Raw genomic sequence first — 18,366 nt, forward strand, 5'->3', positions numbered from 1 at the left:
GCGAGCTCTGCAGCCGGCAGGAGGCGGAGCACATTTCCCGCACACGGCTCGTCCCGGGGCTGGCAGTGCCGGTCCCTCGGGAGCTCTGGGCCTCTTTAACCTTTTCTGTGTTTGCTTTCAGTCTTTCCCCCTCTTTTGCTACCCGCGGCCTCTAGCGGTTCTTTTGTGTTGTTTTTCCCCTCCGCTTTTGTCCCGTGGGTGTTCGGGGGCAGGCGGGGACGCAGCAGTCCCCGGGGCTCCCACCGCCACCGCTGCCCGGGCAGCGCAGAGTTAGGAAGGAGAAATGTAAACAGCCCGAATCTTAGCACGCACACACAAATCACCTTTGACCAAAAAATGAAGTAGTGAGAAAACTACCAGCCAATGCGTGTTGCACACGAGGTCTGTGAAAACTGTATGAAAGAAGTCATGTGAATAAAGAATTGGCTTTTCCTGCATGAAGAAAAAGGAGTTTCGGGAAACTTATTTCAATATCCGAGAGGAGCAGGGGCCAGCCTTGTCCCCAGCTGCCCCTCACAGGGCAGGGCTGCTCCTGTCCCATGAGCTCTGCCCCCTGCCATCACTGAGGCACCCGTGTGGGGGACAGGGTGACCATGGGTGGCTGGGGAGGGGACAGTTGAGTCACCTCTCAGGAGGGCTGTGGATGATTCTGTCCCTTCGGAAATGTCACAGCTGAGATGAGATGCGAGGGCACAAAGCTCTCTGTGCTCGGGGATGAGTCAGGAGCTGGCTTTTGCCGAGCAGGCAGCAGCTCCTGGTGGCACCGCTCATGTCTCTATGACACCTCTGTGACCCCTGAGAGCCGCACAGAGCTCACTTCCTCCTGCTTTACTGTCTCTTCTTCTGAGTATTTGGGCTCACAGAAGACCCAGGAAGATCAGCAGGAAATGCAGAGATGCCTTAAAATATTTGCTATTTTAATTAGTCTGCAGCATCTACAGGGTTCTCCCATCCTCTCCTCTCCCTGCCCACCCGCTGCTCCCTCGCTGGCAGGGCAGGTTCTCACAGAGGTCGGCTGCGCTCCTTCACGTCCTCTCTGAAGTACTGGAATTCGTGGAGGAACTGCCAGATCTGGGGTGGGAACGGGAGAGGGCAGGAATGGGAACAGGAGGCAGAGTCTGCCTGTCCCTCTTGGAGGGCAGATGTCCCCAAGCTCAGTGACAGGACAGGAAAGCACATGCAGCACCAGAATGTGCCTCTGTGGGGGAATGAAACCAGACCCTGGCTGTGGCTGGACCTGCATCGCTGCACCCCCTTACCCCTGCATCCCCTGTCCCTGCACTCTTCATCCTCTGTGTCCCTGCATCCTGCACCCCTGCATGCCTGGGTCCCTGCACGCCTGCATCCCTGTACTCCTGTATCTTCTGTCCCTGCACCTCTGCATCCCCACATCCCCACATCCCTGCATTCCCTGCACCTCCACATCCCCACATCCCTGCATTCCCTGCATCTCCACATCCCCACATCCCTGCACCCCTGTCCTTGCGTGGCTCCCACGCTCTCTGCCCCACAAGGCTGCAGTCCCTGCTCCACCTGGGAGGGACAGGGTTTCCTGGTGTCCCCAGCATTGCCCGTGCCCAGGGACCCCAGGGGAGAGGGGAGGGTGTGCTGGGCCTGGGGGCTCCCCCTGGCCTTGGGAGGGCCATTGCTGCTGCTTTTCCCGGGCAGGGAGCAGGGCTGTGCTCGGGCTTTACCATGTCCAGCTGCCCGTGGCTGTCCCCAGCTGCCACCCTGCCCTTTGGCTGGAGCCTTGCGCTGGCAGCATGGAACAGGCTGTGGATGGCCATGTTGAGGGATTTCAGCTCCATGGCCTTCCTGGCAGCCCTGTCCTGGAGCTCAGCCCAGCAATCCTCCTGGGGGACATGAGACACATCCTAGCAAAGCTGCTTCAGCATCGGGACCCGGCTTGGAGACCCCAAATTCCACCCTCATCCGGGCTGGGAAGAAGCCAGCCTTGCCCGGGTTCAGCCTAGTGTGGTGGGAGCAGATCCAGGAACCAGCCCAGCTGTTTTATAGTGTTTTACATCCTCCCTGCCAGCCACCACAGCAGGAACAGATCCCTGCAGCAGCACTGCCACTGCCACCTCCCAGACCTACTGCTCCCAGCTCTTCCTGGTGAAAAACCCACTCCACACCTGGGCTCTCACCTGCAGCCCCTGAAGGGATGGATCAGACATTTCCACCCACCACAAACTCTGCTGCTGGCCCCTGCCACGAGCCCCTGGCTGCTGGAGGAGCCACTCCTGACTGTGCCAGGCCTTGGAGAGCTCTCCTTCCCACCCACAGCTCCTTACCCACTGGCGGATGTCCCTTTGAGCCTGGTCAAGAGATTCTTTGAGCTGCGCCAGGTCATTCTTGCACTGAAGCATCTCAGCTTCCTTCTCTGCCCTGATCTGCTGCTGCAGGACCTTGCCCTGCTCCAGCAGCTGCCATGGCCACCACTGGGACTGCAGCAGGTCCTTGCGTGTCCTCACCAGGGATTTACAGTAGATAATGATGTCCTCGATGTCGCGGAACTGCAGCACAGGGTCCCGGGGTCAGGCACACCCTGCCCTCCCCTCACTGGCTTCCTCTGTCCTGAGCAGGGCCAAGGCCTCCCCAGCTGGAAGATCTTCCCTTCTCCCTTGTCCCTTCTGGTCTCTGAGCGTGGGGGACATGTCATTCCCTGGGCAATGACACACAGTGCCAGGTCTGGAACTGGCAGTGGCACAGGCGAGGTGTCACAGCTCTGCTCTAGGGGAGCTGGGATAAAACACAGCAGCTCCATGTCCCCGGCACCTGGGAGGCAGCATGAGCATGGAGAGATGTCCCAGCATCCTGGAGAGGAGGCCCAGCTTTCCTGACTACTGTCTGGGTCCCATTCCTGGGCAGTTTTCTCCTCTCCCAAACCATCAGTATGACACAAAGGGGGCCCTGTTCCCCTCAGCACTGAGCTTTCTCCCCTTCTCATGGTTTTTGTTCAGTTTTCTCAATCCTTCATCTGTTTCGGTTTTCCTCTCCTCTCCCTGCTCCCTGTGGCCCACCTTGGTTGCAAGGAAATCCTTCCTACCCCACCTGCAGTCTCTGGGTTTGACCAAGTGTTGATTTCCCTGGCCTTGCCTCTCCCCCTCTGGCTCAAACCCAGGTGAAGCCCTCCATGTTCCCCGAGCTCACCTGTGAATTCTCCACCACTTCTTCCAGGTACCTCTTGAACAGGGAGTACTTCAGCAATTTCTTGGAGAGTTCCTGGTGCTGTTTTCTGAGGGATTCCAGTTCCCTCCTAGCCCTTAAGAGCTCACTCTCCTTTTTTGAAATCTCCACTTTCTCTTCTTTGGCTTTCTTCAGAGCTTGGGTTTGCAGCCTTTCTCCCTCCTGGTGAGGTTTTCCCAGCAGCACACAGAGCCAGAGGGGAAGGAAGGCAAGGGAAGGAGCTGGGTCACTCAAGGGCACTGGGGGGAGAGACCTCCAGAGAGGAGAACCCAGCACTGCGGCACCCCGGGACCATTCCCTGTTCCCAGGGCCACCTTGCATTGTCCCTTTGGCCTGGGGGCAGCACCTGGGATGGGACTGCGACTTTCAGACCTCCTTCACCTGTCCCTGGAGCATTGCTGGGGGTCTGCAGTGGGGACAAGTCTGGGAGCCTTCCCTGGGAGATCCCGGGACAAGGCTGAGAGCCTTCCCTGGGAGATCCCGGGACAAGGACAAGGCTGAGAGCCTTCCCTGGGAGATCCCGGGACAAGGACAAGGCTGGGAGCCTTCCCTGGGAGATCCCAGGGCACGGGACAAGCTCTCTCCTACCCAGGGCACAAGTCCCTGTTCCTCCCAGCTCCAGCCTCCAGCCTTGGCTGAGAGTGCTGACCCAAGGCTCTTCCCAAGGGAGAGGGGGTGGTGCTGTGGCTGAGCCAGGGCAGTGTGCCAGGAGTACCAGGTGTGCCAGATGTGCCAGGTGTATGAGGTGTGCCAGGAGTACCTTTACAGTCGTCCCAGATGTCACCACGTGGGCTTTCAGCTCAGCCCTCCTGGCGTGCAGGTCCCTCCACTGCTCAGCAAGGGTCTCCATCCTCTCTGTGAAAGCCTGGCAGCACCGGAGTGAGGGTGACACGGCTGCCACAGCCAGAACCACTCCCTGCCTGCCCCTGCCACCCTCCAAAGCCCCCCAGCCATGTCCCAGCACCCTCCCAGCTTCCTCACCTCCTCTGTCTCTTCCAGAACCCTCTCCATCAGTCGCATTTCTTTCATCTTCTTCAGGAGGCAGATAAAGGAGTCTGTGGAGTCCTCCTCTGTTGGTCGGAGCTCCCTGCCACACATTTCCTGAGGTTATACTGGATCCTGGCAGCATACTGGGTTGCTCCCAGCCCCACCTCAGAACCCCTCTGGCAGCGTGGCCTCCCCAGCCCTGCCCTGCAGGGACCCCCCCAGCACAGCCAGGGCAGCTCCAGGGAATGACGGGGCAGGGAAAGGGAGGCACAGGACGGAAGGGATGAGGGGTGGGAGCTTGCCACGGCCGGGGAAGGGGGGATGGAAGCACTGGAGGGGAGGATGGAGGAGCCCTCACCTGAGCAGGGGCAGGAGCCTGTCCTTGTACTGCCCCCGGTAGTAGCTCACATCCTCCTGTGCCATGGCTGCGGGCACCGCCCGTCCTGCTGCCGGCCTGCCCGGCCTCTGGGCAGACACCTGCACGGGCCCTGTGGCTACTCCAGTCCACCAGGACTGGCCCTGGGGCTCCTCTCAATCCCAGAGACAGGCACTGTCTCCTCCAATCATTGCAAGAACTCCAGTGGCTACTCCAGGAACTCTGACAGCTCCAGCGGCTCCTCCAACCATTGTGACAACTGCAGAGGCTGCTCCAACCATTGTGACAGCTCCTGCAGCTACTCCAAGCACTGTGGCAACTCCTGGGAACCCCTTGGCATCAGGGGAATGACCACTGTGTCCAGGACCTGGACTTTTTCACTCCCTTCTCTTTTTCATTCACCTTCTCTGCTTCTTCCTCTGCCCAGATTTGGCCCTGGTGCCCTCTGCTGCCCTGGGGTCTGTCAGGGCCCCTGGCACCCCATCCCCTGTCCCAGCACTGCCTGGCTCCTTTCCCAAAGCCCAGCTGGAAGCCAGGACAGGCCCATCCTCATGGAGGGCTGAACACTGCTCTGCCCAGGGCTCCCTCTCTGGATCAGGCTGAGCTTTCCCATTTGCCAAAAACCAGCTGATTGGTATTTAATTGATTTAATTTCTGCCGCGGGAGAGGGCCCATGACCAAGGACTACCCAGAAAGAAGGGATGGGTCTCATGGGCCAGCTGGGGGAGCCCAGGGATGATGGAGCCCTTGGATTGATGCTTCCCCAAGGAATTCACCTCAATTGCTCCCAGCCAGCCTTGGCTTCCCCCAGCTGAACCCAGAGCAGTCCTGTGAGCTCAGAGCAGGGCACGGGGCAGCTGCAGCAGCTGCAACAGAAGCTTTGTGGTGCTCCAGCCCCTATGGGAACTGCAGGGAGCATTTTGGGTTACAAAACCTGCAAAAGCCACTTTTGTGACTGTCCCTGCTGCTCCTCCTCCCATCGGGAGCAGTTCCTGGATCCTTCACAGCACCTCCTGTGTGTGGTCTCTGTTTAAAGAACAACCAACACAAGCTTTGAATTAGTGAAAATATCAAAACCTCACAAACTGCATTTCCAAATTCCCCCCCCCCACTTAAGAAACACTGTAATATAGATATTAAAATACTAATGCTAAAATACACTAAAAATTTAGATTTATGTGAATATATAATAATATACAATAGATTATATATTACATAGCTTTATAGACAATGTGCAAAATTATTTTAAAAATCTATAACATAAAAATATCTAAAGAGGCAGATATGCTGACTTTATAAAAGTTTTGCTTGCTCTTTCCCAAAGAGCTTGCTTTGCTTTCCCAAAGCACTTCACAAACAGAAGAAATGAGAGGGCTTTTAGGATCTCTCAAATTCCCAATGATTTTAGTTCTGACCTAAATGTGAATGTTGCACTTGTTTTGGTGTTTTGAATTGAGTTTTTAATTGAGCTGCCCTCAGGAGATGCTCTGACTCTGCCCAGTGCCCACCTCTGCAGGACATCCCTGTGTGGCCAAAGCCCCGGGGCAGGAGGGCGCAGGGACAGCGGGGCCAGGAGGGCTCCGGGCCCTGCGGGCACTGAAGGTGTCCGAGCACAGCCCCGAGCTCCTGGAGGAATCCCGGGCAGCTGGGGACATCTCCTGGCTGTGGGATGGAGCAGCACTGCTGGAAAATCCCCCGCACACGGGACAGAGCTCTTCAGCTCCTCTCCCTGGCCGCTGGAACGTGGGGACTGCCCTCCAGCTCACGGGAACTTGTCTGAAAGAAAAATAGGGGGGGAAAATCCTTTTTTTTGCTAAAGGTGACTAACTCCCACTTGTTTTAAATCACAGCATCTCCCTTTACCACCCTGAACACCAGAGCAGAGCCTGTCTGGTGCTCCAGGTCACATTTTCTTTCACAAGTCTGACTTTCCTCTTCAATCCCTCAAAACACACTCCACAATCAGCATTTCCAGGTAATTAATCCTTCTATCAAATAGCAGTGATTTCTTTCCACACATCTCCTTACTTCTGTGCAAGATTCCTTACAAATGTGAGTGACATCCAGAAAGTCAATGTTCCTGGTTGCTTTTCCCACTCCTGCCTTTGGAATGCTGTGAAGCCCTGGGAATTCTGCCCCATTAAAGCCCCTGTTCTAACAACCTGCACAGATCTCTCCCAAGGAGAAAAAGGGGCAGAAGATACTGAAATTGTTATTAAAACCCAATTAAAGGAAATGTAACTGGCCCTGCTCAAGGGGAGTCAGGCAAACAGCACAACCTTTCCCTGGAAAATTCCAGTGGCACCTTAATTAAGGCTGGAAGGGGCAGGAATGCTGTCCCTGAGCCATGGAGTGGCTTGGGGACAAGCATTGTCCCAATGATGACCGTTGTCACTTGGGATCAACCCTGAGATCATTAAAGCTTAGCCCTGCACCCCAGAAACAACCCTGAGATCATTACTCAGCCTTGCACCCCAGAAACAGCCCCAGAGCAGCTTTCAAATGATATAAAACTCACTGAGTGGTGACCAAAAGTAAACCGGCTTAATTCCAGGGAAAACCTCCCAGCCCCAGGCCCTGGGATAATAAATATGTGATCAGTGGTGCAGGAAGGTTAATGAAAGGAAGGGCTGCTGGCAAGAACAGGACCTGGGCACCGTGGGTGTCACATCAGGCCTGGATTAGATATGGGAAAGCAGCACAAGCCAGGCAAGTGTCGCTGCTCAGCTTCATCAAACTCCAGGTGCTGATTTTTCTAATGCAGGGAAAAGCTGAGTGGCAGCTCCAGGCACATTCCAGGGTGGGCTCTGCCACCTCCAGGATCCCAAAGCTGGGCCAGGACTCTGCAGGGATTTCAGAGGGACCCGGAGCTGGGAACGGCAGCTGAGCCCTACAGACCCTGGGGGCCCGTGCCTGAGACCAGCTCCTGCCAAGGGCTCTCAAACTCCTTCCAAGCTCCTTCCAAGACCCCTCCAAACTCCTTCCAAATTCCTTCTAAGATCCCTCCAAGAATCCCTCCAAGAATCCCTCCAAGCCCCTTCCCTCCAGACCCACATTCAGCCCAGGCTCAGACAAGAGAGCAAAGTTGGATTTCCTGGCACAAAATTCAGGGCCTGGGTTGTCTCTGCCTGTACCCCTGAAAACCAGACCCACACAGACAATTGGGAAGGGAATTCTCCCTGCAGGAGGAAATGGCAGTGTCATATTGCTGTCCAGCTGGCTATCAACTGAGGAACAAGGCTCAGTTTTTGTTGCCCCTTTCCTCCTCTCTCTTCTCTTGAAATTAACTCATTGGGTGTTTTAAACATGTGGATGGAAAAAAAAGAATTATTCCAAGTCTGTACCCGGCATGGTTTGAGTGTTATGGACACAGAACTTACGTGTCTCCCACCAATCCCAAAAATGTCCACGTGGAGAACACTGCATTTAACTGACCCAGAACAGCACAAATGGGTCATTGCCAAAAAAGTCACTGAGCACATACCCCACTGCTGGCTCCCACTGCAGGGCAAGAGCAAAAGATTTTACTTCCATTACAGAAAAAAAACCAAAACAAATAAACCCCAAACCAAAAAACCTAACAGTGGAAGCTTTAAGATCAGCTCAATGGAGCAGAGTTCACAGATGGTAAATGCTGGATTCTAATCTTTCCCTGCAGGTTGGTTTTTTTTTTTTCTATTTTAGATGTTATGCTCTATTTTTGGCTCTGCAACAAGCTTTTGTTAGCCAAGCTAATGACAAAATACTATAAAAATAAAAGCTGTTTACATTCTCCCTACAAGGCCAATGTTGTACAAAGACATTTTCCTGCATTACAGCACTCAGGAGGCACAGGACACACGACTGCTCAGCCGTGGGTTTCTCAACAGGCATTTCTGTTATGAAAACACCTCTCTGGTTGTTGGAAACTTGTTTAGAATCAAACACTGCCAAATATTCCTCTTTACCTGTTAATGGATTAAAGGAGGCTGGAAAACACAGAGCATGGGACAAATGATTTTATGGAGAAGTCAGTCACCCATGCAGTGTTGCCATAAAACACAACCTCAGAGAGTTCCAGCCCCAGAAAGGCTCCAAACAACACCAACCCCACGTTTCATTGGGGTTTGGACTCCTCAGAGGTGGCACTGATGGCAATAGAGGACTTTGCCCTCTATAAATACAGATTGAGCAGCAGTCTTTTTATTGGTCTTCTGCTGTTGAGGTGGATCTGCACAATTCTGATAATTTACCATCCTGAAAGCAGGAATTTAATCTGCACCTCCAAACACTCCAAAGCCAGAGAAAATACTGCTCTCAAATCCCACTTATGGCAGGCCAGGCAAGCCTAGGGACACGCTAGGCTGGGCAGCAGGGACACGTCCTGCTCCTGCCCAGGAGCGCCCAGTGCCAGCAGTGCTCTGAGGGGCTCTGAGCCCCCCGCTGGCCCCGGCAGCCCCCCGGGGTGGGCTCTGGCCCCTGGCCCGGCTCTCTGCACACCCGGAGATGCTCCCGCAGCCGTGGCCATCAAACATTCATGGCCTTCGGCTGCGCTGCTCAGCCGGAGCCCCACGGCCTCTACATATTTCATATTTCGCCATTAAAAACGCATGAAGCGACATTTCCTTTCGCCCTGTCCCTAATTGCTTCCATCTCCGGAGCGCTGCCGGAGGTTCCGGAGCTGCGCCAGGCTGGCAGAAGAGGCGGCCGCTGTCCTGGAAAAGGCAAATGAGGATAAGGCGGGCGGCGAGGGCCGGGGAAAGGCAGCGGGAGCCGCTGCTGCCGGAGCTGGGCTGGAGCTGCGGAGAGAACGAGCGGCCCCTGGAGCGGGAGCAGAGCGGGGCGTGGTGCGGGGACCCCCGGGCCAGGAGCGGGGCTGGGGCCGGCCCTGCCCCTTCGGGAGCAGCCTGTGGAGCAGAGCCGCCCGCCAGGCTCCTGGACAGGCTCCGGGGCGGAGAAGAAGATAAGGATAAGGAGATAAGCACAAGGATAACTCCCCCTGGGAGACCCCCTCGCCCCCTCCCACCCGGCACAGCCCGAGGGTCTTTGCTGACCCTCGCCCCCACTCCCGGGGGCTCCCCGCTCGTCAGAAGCAGAGGCGGGGGGTGGGGGTGACGGGACAGCCGAGCTGCTCCCCAGGAATTCGGCCCAGCACGGAGCAGGCGAGGAGGAGGAGGAGGAGGAGGAGGAGGAGGAGGAGGAGAAGAGGGTCCTCCAGCAGGGAGCCTCGCTCGGGAGGTGCCGCAGGGCCGCGGTGCCAGTGGATGCTCAGGGAGGTGCTGCAGGTGCAGCCGGACGTGCAGGCAGGAACAACCTGCAGCTGCAACAGAAACAATCCGATTTGAAAGGCAAATAAACATCCTTTAAAATGTTAGGATGCCAATAAAAGTGCCCGCTAAGTGCGGCCTGAGCCGGGAGCTCTGCGGCAGCACTGTCGGCCCGGGGCGATGTCCTGGGAGCCTCTCCCGGCTGCTGAAGGCCGCTTTTCTCCCAGCTCAGCCCTTCTGTCCGTGAGTGACCGCTCGGTCTGCGGCTCTGCAGCGCTCTGAGGCTCAAATCGATCGGTGCCAGCCATTCCCGGGGGCAGTGGGAACGCCGGGGCCCCGGGCCGTGCCCGCAGCAGCCGCAGCCGGAGCTCCGCCGGCAGCGGGGGCAGCCGGGGCTCGCTTCTCGCCGCGGGCCCGGTGTCCCCCTGGCCCCGGTTGCGGCCCCGCTGCTCCCCGCTCCTGTCCCCGGGCCCCCGCAGCGGGAAGCGGCGCCAGCCCCGCTACCTGGGCCGGGCTTTCCCGCTCAAGGACGGGCCATGGCCCGAGCCCCGCCCGCCTCAGCCCCCAGCACCTCCTGCCGCGGGCGCTGCGAGGGGAGCGAGCCCCAGAGCGGGAACACCAAGGTTATCCTGGGGGAAATAAAGGCTTCATTTACTGCTCGTGTTGCCGTTCGATGGTATCTCGGCCCACGGGGTGTTTACAGCCCCCCAGCCGGGCCGGGCGCGGAATTGGGGCAGGAAGGGGCGATGCGGGCGCGGAGCTGCTCCACCCCTCGCTGTGTTTACCCCAAATAAACCCCAGGGCCGCGGGCTCGCCCTCCCCTTAAAAGCGCGGGTGAGTGCCGGGCCAGAGGGCAGCCGGCAGGGGTGGCCGAGCTGGGACATGCTGCAGGTGGGGCTCAGCCTGCCCCGCTCCCCCGGGGCCGCGGCCGCGGGCGCGGGCGAGGACTCGGGCACCGGGCGAGGTGAGTGCGCCGAGCGGGCCCCGCCCGCGCCGGGACGCGGCCGGCGGAGCAGAGGAGCTGGGGCAGACCCAAATTCCTGCCCCGACTCCCTCGGCTGGCCCCGGGCGGGCAGAGCTGGAGCCTTCGTTCAGCACCGGGGCCGGGGCACCGGCGGTCGGGTGGGCTCGGGCTGATGCTCCTCGGTACCGGGCAGGGCAGCACCCTGGGGACAGGACGAGGTGAATTTGGGGTGCAAACAGCCCCTGATTCACCCCCGGTGTTGTCTCGGCCTGGTTTCTGTGGCCAGAAGCCCCCGTGACTGTGCCGAGGTCGGGCTGTGTCCAGGACAGGGAATCGGGCTGACCCGCCGGATCCAGCACCTCCTGCCCTGAACCAGCCGAGCCCGAGCCGCTGCTGCTGCTGACCTTGGGCCAGCGCCAAACTGAGCCCGAGAGCCAGAGCCGGGCCCAGCCCGGGCGTCAGGACCCTCCCGTTGTGCCACCACGTGCTGTGCCCCCGTGTCCCCTTGGCTCAGTGCGCATCCATCCTTGGCCCCCAGCAGCTGAGCACAGCCACGATGAAAACATCCGAGAGTTAACGAGTGCGCTAATTGCCTTTATCCCTGCCCGCTAAGTGCCCAGCAGAGCTCACCCGGGCCCCGCGCAGGGCTCGGACCGAGCTCTCCCGCAGCCCCGGGGAAATGCCGCTGCCGTCTCTCTAGGAGGAGCTCAGACTCTACTCTTCCCAGCGCCGGGCTGGCGGCTGCCCGAGCCCTGCCTCGGGGCTGGGAGCTTTTGGAGGGGTGAAAAGCCCCTCACGGTGTGAGAAGAAACCCTGACACCCAGCTGGGACCCGGCCCCAGGACCCTAAGCCGATGGGAGTGGGAGAGGGCAAAGGCTGGAACCCTTCCCTTTGCAGGGGGAAACAAAGAGATCCAGGACGTGGCTGTGAGAGTTCAGAGCCCCCAGGCAGGGTGGAACGCTGTCGGTGGGGCGGTGAAAGGTGCTCAGTAAAAGCTCTTTGTCCTACAGAGGTGCTCGGCTCGTCCCCAGTGACCATCGTGGTCACGTCCGAGGCTGACACGTGGGACATCGACACCTCCTCCTGCCTGGGCTGTGGGCAGTTCGTGGACTGGGACAAGATGCCGGAGCTGCAGCAGCCGGCGCAGATCCCGCGGGACGTGCTGGGCAGGCCCCCGAAGGAGCTGAAGAGGCTGGCCAGGGAAGGCTGCTGGGCCGGGAGCCACGCGGGCCGGGCCCGGCTCTACCCCCGGCTCATCCAGCAGGTCTCCTGCCGCCTCGTCACCCCCGACGCGCCGGTGTACAGGGACGTGGCCGCCCGGCTCTTTGGGAAGCCCGGCGAGAGCTCCCACCCCCTACCCGAGTTCCTGGAGGGCTGCCCGGTGCCCACCTACTGCCTCAACCCGCATGGGGTCGCAGCCCTGAAGAAGATCCTCATCTGTGTGGGCGCCCTGTTCCCCGACATCACCCACAGCCCCCTGCTGCCGGCCCTGGCCGCGCTGCTGCTGCACTACAGCCAGGACGAGGCCCAGTGCTTTGAGAGCGTCTCGCGCCTCCTGGCCAGCAACGCTCCCCACGCCGGCTACATCGACCAGTCCTTCCTGGCCCACCAGGCCTCCTGCATGACCTTTGGGGACCTGGCCAACAAGCACTGCCCGGCGGCTCACAGGCTGATCGCCGGCACCGCCGACAACGTCCTCGAGGTCTACTCGGAGTGGCTGTGGTGGCTCTTCCCCGGGCTGCCCTTCGCCTACGCCGTGCGCGTGCTGGACGTGTTCCTGCTGGAGGGCCAGAAGGTGCTGTACCGCATCGCCCTGGCACTGCTCAAGCAGTTCAGGCTCTCGGTGGCCCCGGCCGGGCTGCAGGGCGCCGACATCAAGGCAGAGCTGCGGGCTTTCGTGGGGAACATCGCCGAGCACGTGACTGTGGACAAACTCCTGGAGAGAGCCTTTGGCATCCGGCTCTTCTCCCGCAAGGAAATCTGGCTTCTGCAGATGGCCAACAGGAAGGCCTTGGTGGAGAGGGGCATCACCGTGGTGCAGAGAAGGTGAGGAAAGCTCGGCGTTCCCCAGCTCTGGGAGCTGAGCAGGCAAAATGTGAGCTCCTGTGGAGAGCACCCAGGGGGAGCTGCAGGCACCTCCTGCAGCTGTGGCTGTGCTGGGCCCTCCCAGCCCCTGGGGACCCTGTCAGGGGACACGGCACAGCCAGAGCTGGGGGTCCCTGTCAGGGGACACGGCACAGCCAGAGCTGGGGGGTCCCTGTCAGGGGACACGGCACAGCCAGAGCTGGGACCCTGGCAGGGGACACGGCACAGCCAGAGCTAGGACCCTGGCAGGGGACACGGCACAGCCAGAGCTGGGGGTCCCTGCCAGGGGACACGGCACAGCCAGAGCTGGGGGTCCCTGCCAGGGGACACGGCACAGCCAGAGCTGGGGGTCCCTGCCAGGGGACACGGCACAGCCAGAGCTGGGGATGTTGGCAGAGAGCTCACGGTGCAAAGAGCAGGACAGAAGCTGCTGCAGGGGGCTGTGTCCCCAAAAGCAGAGGGGCCCCACAGCCCGGCCTGATGTCCCTCCCCTCGCAGGCCGTCCTTCCACCTGGCTGTGGACATGCAGAACTTCAGCTCTAGCACTGTCACGGCGCAGGAGATGCGCCTCATCTGGTCCTGGATCCCCGAGCGCTTCTCGCTCTTCCCCCCCCTGCTGCTCTTCTCCACCTCCGAGGACGGCTGCAGCCTGCAGAGGTGAAGCCTCAGCTGCCCAGTGGGGCCGGGCGAGTGGGGAGAAACCCGGGCAGGGCTTGGTGTTGGGGAAAGGAAGAACAGAAGTGCCCCGGGCCACCTCTGGGGCTGCTGGGGACCCTGCTGGGCTCGACTCAGGCTCCTGAGTGTGGCTTAGGGGAGAGGGCAGGGGCTGGGCCAGATGGCCACAAACACCTGGGCACTGCCTGGGCACACGGAGACCCGTGGATGTGCCAGGCAGGGATGTCCCCGTGTGCCACACTGTGCCAGGCACGCTGTGAGCAGCCAGGGACAGCCAGCACAGCCCGCCCAGAGCTCCCCGACCCCACCCCTTGTCCATCTCTGCAGGTTCTACACGTGCTGTGAAGGCTACGAACCCACAGTGCTGCTGATCAAAACCACCGAGGGCGAGGTGAGCGTTTCCCAGGCACGGCTGGGGAAGGGGACAGGTTGGGTGACCCCACAGGCACTTCTTGGAGCACCCACGGGCTGTGTGGTCCCTGTCCTGCCCGCCCCGGGTCTGTCCCAGCTCCCAGGACAGAACAAACTGCACCTCTGGCCACCAGGACACACCTCAGCCAGGGGTGCTGGGGGAAACAGGAGGGGAGTGGGTGAGGGGGAGAGGGGCCACCAGTGAGACTTCCATTGCAAATACAGTGCAGGAGGGAGCTGGCACAGCAGGATTTGGCTCTGGGATTGCTCAGGGCAGGGCACCAGGGGTGGGCAGTGCACAGGAGGGAGCTGCACTGCAGGATCTGGGGCTCTGATGCCCCAGGAGATGGGGCAGAGCCCCAGCCCTGCTGAGCCCGGGGCGATGCCCGGTGCTCCCGGGGCTGGCGCTGCTCCCGGCCCATCGCCTGACGGCTCTTGTGCTCTCTCCCAAGGTGTGTGGGGCGTTTCTCTCCTCTGACTGGAGCGAAAGGAAGAAGAGCGGAGCCACATCGGGCTTTTTTGGGACAGGGGAGTGCTTTGTGTTCACCGTAAGTCACGGTTTATGTCCGGCTCTGTCCCATCCCTGTCCTGCCGAGACACCCTGTCCCTTCCCTGCCCCAGCTCCAGGCCTGGACGCAGCTCTCGGCCCAGCCCCCAGCAGCAGCAGCACCTTCCCCCCGCGGTGCCGAGGTGCCCCGGGCCGGGGCTCACCAGGTGTGTCCCGCTGCCCAGGTGCGCCCCGAGGCAGAGAGGTACGAGTGGGTGTTCATCAAGAAGCCGGAGCTGGCCAAGGCCGTGCCGCGCTCCCGGCAGCGCTCGCCTTCCCCCGCTCCCGAGTCCGCGCTGGGCTCGTCCCGGGACAGCCGCAGCCCCAGCCCCAACCACCTGGCCGTGCCCTCGCCGCAGAGGAGAGGCCGCCTGTCCCCGTTCCTGGCCGTCAGGCACTTCCTGCTGCCCTCCAAAACTGCCTCCATGTTCATGTCCGGCTCCCGGGACGGGATCGTGATCGGTAAGGGGGGATCGATATCGGTAACGGGGATCGATATCAGAAACAGGGATTGTTATTGGTAAGGGGGGATCGATATCGATAAGGGTGATCGATATCCGTAACGAGGATATTGATATCGGTAAGTGGGGGATCGATATTGATAAAGCGGAATCGATATCGGTAAGGAGGGAATCGTTATCGGTAAGAAGGAATGGTTATTGATAAGGGGGAATCGTTGTCGGTAAGGGGGGACTGTTATCAATAAGGAGGGACCGCTATCGATAAGGAGGGATCGTTATCGGTAAGGGAGGGACGGTTATCAATAAGGAGGGATCACTATCGATAAGGGGAGATGGTTATTGATAAGAAGGGATCACTATCGATAAGGGGAGATGGTTATTGATAAGAAGGGATCACTATCGATAAGGGGAGATGGTTATTGATAAGAAGGGATCACTACCGATAAGGGGGGACGGTTATCAATAAGGAGGGATCACTACCGATAAGGGGGGATGGTTATCGATAAGGAGGGATCACTATCGATAAGGGGGACGGTTATTGATAAGGAGGGATCACTATCGATAAGGGGGGACGGTTATTGATAAGAAGGGATCGTTATCAATGAGGGGGGCCGCTATCGGTGACGCCCCAGGGTGGCACCCCCCGCCCGCCGCTGCCTCGCTGGGAAAGGCCCCGCTCCGGGTCAAAGCCCGAGTTTTGTCCCAAGAGCTCCCGGCTGGGGGTGTTGGGTTAAAGCCCGGGAGGTGAGGGCAGCTCCCCTTCCTCCAGCCCCGGGAGCTCCTCCCGAGAGCCCCAGGGGAGCCCACGGCCCAAACCCCGGTGAGGTTCGCACCCCGGGGCTGCGGCGCCCCTTGGCAGCGCTTCCCTCCCTCCGTGCGGGGCCGGAGGAGCCCGGGGCGGGCTCAGCCCGAGGAAGGGCTGGGCTCGGGCCGCGCTGGGATCTTTGTGCCCCGGGCTTGGGCAGAGGAGCCGCAGTGGGTCAGGAACCCCCAGAACAGCCCGAGCCCCTCCAGCGCCGGCAGCGGGGCCGGGGTGGGACAAGGGACGGAGAGTGAAGGGTGGCCGGGGGGAGCCGGGCCCGACCCTGCGCTCGCTCTGCAGGCGGAGGCGGAGGCCAAGCCCTGTCCCTGGACGCCAGCCTGCTCTGGGGACACACGGAGCACTGCGAGACCTTCGACAACCCCCCGCTCTGCCAGGAGAACTTCCAGGTGCAGCTCTTGGAAGTGTGGGGCTTTCAAAGCGCGTAGTTCCCGTGGGGACACCTCTCGTGTGCCACCCACGGGCACGGGGACCCCTCCCCGCGCTGGCCACCCCCGGCCGGGCTGTGGCCACCTGTGCGGCGGCTCCGCTCTCCACCGTCCCCCGCGGTCAGATCGGCTCGGATCGGATCAGATCGGCCCTCGCAGGGCTGTGCAGAGGCCAAGGCAGTGCCAGCACCGAGACTGCGGGCGCTGCCCTTGGGGACATTCGAGGTGCCCTCCCGCAGTTAGACCCGGCCCAGTCTGGCCCAGTCTGTCCCAGTCTGTTCCAGTTTGGGGTGCTGGAGGGGAGGGCAGCCAGTCTGGAGTTTCTCACACCTCCCTGGCCTGGCTGCAGCGTGGGGCTCGGCAAACCAGTGACAGCACGGGCAGATTTGGTGGGAATTCTGAGCTCAGGCAAAGCACAACACCGAGCTCCAGAGTTCAGCAGAAACACTCTCAGATCTGCTTCCCCCTGGCCCTGAGGCCAGCACAGCCCTTCAAGCCATCCACGGAGTTCTGCAGCCTCCGCGGATATCCAGGAGTGCCTGAGACCTCCCAGCACCAGGACAGACTCCTCTTGTCCCTGGCTGGAAGTGCTGGCAGTGCTGGCAAAGCCCTGCCTGCAGTTCGTGGGCTGCCTAAGCTCTGCCAAGCTTTTGCCATGCTGAAAGGGACCCTGAAAAAGATCCTTTCTTTTTGCCCCTTATTCCATTGCTGAATAAAGATCAAAACTCTTGGAGAATTAAAAAAAAAATCCAGCACAAAGACACGGTGTGGGAGCAGCGGGGCCGGGAGGTGGAGGGGATGTGTGATAAAGATGGGGTTGTATAAAGATGTCTGTGTGCTGCTCTCACTTCCCTGGAGAGGATCAGCATTCCAGTCCCTCACCCCATGTCCCCACAGCACCCCCAACCCCAATCCTGTGTCTCCACAGCACACTAACTATTCACCTTACAGCCTCACAGCATCCCAGCCCCATGGCACCCCAGCCCCTCACCCTACAGCCCCAGGGCAGCCCAGCCCTGCCACCCCTTAGCCTGTTTCCCTCGACTACAGGTCTTTGCTGAAATCCAAGGAAACTTCAGCCCCCGTGTGCTCTGAAAGGAACTGAGTGTCCATCGGCTCATCATTTTGGGGCATTTCTGCTCCTTGTCCACACAAAAGTGTTCTCAGAGCAGCACAGGGACCTGCCTGGCTCACTCCTGTTCCCTGGGCAGGATTCTGGGCTCCTTTGGAACATGGAGCTGCCAGTGTTGGCACAGGAAGAGTAGTCCAGGAGTGGCTCTGAACAATGGGGAATTAATGAAGGAGCAATGCCACCCTACAGGTCGGGGCCACCCCCGCCCCACCAGGGGTGAGGGACAATTGGCCTCAGGCTTGTAACACAAATTGCTACAAAAAGCACATTTTGTGTTGGTCAGACCTGATTTCCCTGGAGATCTGGGGGGGCTGTGGATGCCCTTGTCCTCCTGAGGGCTGGGCTTGGCAATTTTCATACTTTGACACAAGGGGAGCGTGCAGAGGTTCTGCCTTGGCCCTTATGGTGCAGTTACACTGTAACAGAAAATGGCTCAAAGTGTCCCAAACCATTCCTTCCTCATCCAGAACGGGTTCCCACAGGGGCTGTCTCTGGGAAAGGAAGTGTCCGCATGGGGTTTGGGGTGAAGGGAGAGGAGACACGTGGGGTGGGAGTAACAGGCAGTGCCTCCAACCTCCTCCTGCTGCCTCAACCAGACATTTCTGTCCAAAGCCAAGATTCTGCTCACCTTTCCTCCCTTCTCCTCTTCCTTCCTTCCCTCCTGCCCTCTTCCCTCACTCTCACCAAGTGCAGCTTCCAGAGCCTTGAAATGGGAAATCCATAAGGCCAGGGGGTTCCTGCAGGCAGGGAGAAGGTCCTGGCACATTTTTATCTCCTGCCGCTGTCAGATCCATTTTCATCCTTCCCATTTCCCTTTCCCAGCTCCATGCAGTGATTCCCCTCCCACCCACTTGTTGCACACACAAACAATTCCTTGTCACTACCCTGTCATCAGCTCCTCGTGGAACTCACATTTAATGTCTCATGGCAGAAATTTCTGGCTGTAGCAGAGCCTTCACTGCCACAGGAGGGGGTTTGCAGACTTTTTTTTCCAGTCAAACCCACAGCGTTTATCAAAACAAACGTGTTTCCATCCCTGTTTCCT

The 18,366-nt window shown here is 59.6% G+C and overlaps 2 protein-coding genes across 2 annotated transcripts; one reads left to right on the top strand and one right to left on the bottom strand.

Annotated features, from left to right (window-relative positions):
- Nucleotides 1–1,002: 1,002 nt before the first annotated feature.
- CCDC42 (coiled-coil domain containing 42) lies at nt 1,003–5,241 on the bottom strand. The gene is made up of 7 exons (XM_063409859.1): nt 4,535–5,241; nt 4,171–4,276; nt 3,950–4,054; nt 3,154–3,351; nt 2,295–2,516; nt 1,695–1,874; nt 1,003–1,071 (listed from the first exon to the last, which is right to left on the bottom strand). Exons 1-7 carry the CDS (start codon nt 4,597–4,599, stop codon nt 1,003–1,005), a joined length of 945 nt encoding a protein of 314 aa, XP_063265929.1. The 5' UTR covers nt 4,600–5,241.
- A 5,392-nt stretch (nt 5,242–10,633) lies between these two features.
- Nucleotides 10,634–16,948, top strand: LOC134557002 (TBC1 domain family member 24-like). The gene is made up of 7 exons (XM_063409576.1): nt 10,634–10,762; nt 11,773–12,808; nt 13,346–13,504; nt 13,850–13,913; nt 14,386–14,481; nt 14,666–14,942; nt 16,044–16,948. Exons 1-7 carry the CDS (start codon nt 10,681–10,683, stop codon nt 16,187–16,189), a joined length of 1,860 nt encoding a protein of 619 aa, XP_063265646.1. The 5' UTR covers nt 10,634–10,680; the 3' UTR covers nt 16,190–16,948.
- Nucleotides 16,949–18,366: the final 1,418 nt, after the last annotated feature.

This window comes from Prinia subflava, chromosome 12 (assembly GCF_021018805.1).
Source record: "Prinia subflava isolate CZ2003 ecotype Zambia chromosome 12, Cam_Psub_1.2, whole genome shotgun sequence".
NCBI classification, from domain to species: Eukaryota; Metazoa; Chordata; class Aves; order Passeriformes; family Cisticolidae; genus Prinia; species Prinia subflava.

What these genes read in the sequence shown, in the direction of transcription:
- CCDC42 (XM_063409859.1), bottom strand. Translation starts at nt 4,599, where the DNA reads ATGGCACAGGAGGATGTGAGCTACTACCGGGGGCAGTACAAGGACAGG. An exon ending in TTCTGGAAGAGACAGAGGAG is followed by an intron (nt 4,055 to 4,170) that starts GTGAGGAAGCTG and finishes CGGTGCTGCCAG; the next exon opens with GCTTTCACAGAGAGGATGGA. An exon ending in GCCACGGGCAGCTGGACATG is followed by an intron (nt 1,072 to 1,694) that starts GTAAAGCCCGAG and finishes TTCCCACCCCAG; the next exon opens with ATCTGGCAGTTCCTCCACGA.
- LOC134557002 (XM_063409576.1), top strand. Translation starts at nt 10,681, where the DNA reads ATGCTGCAGGTGGGGCTCAGCCTGCCCCGCTCCCCCGGGGCCGCGGCC. An exon ending in GACGGCTGCAGCCTGCAGAG is followed by an intron (nt 13,505 to 13,849) that starts GTGAAGCCTCAG and finishes CCATCTCTGCAG; the next exon opens with GTTCTACACGTGCTGTGAAG. An exon ending in TCAAAACCACCGAGGGCGAG is followed by an intron (nt 13,914 to 14,385) that starts GTGAGCGTTTCC and finishes CTCTCTCCCAAG; the next exon opens with GTGTGTGGGGCGTTTCTCTC.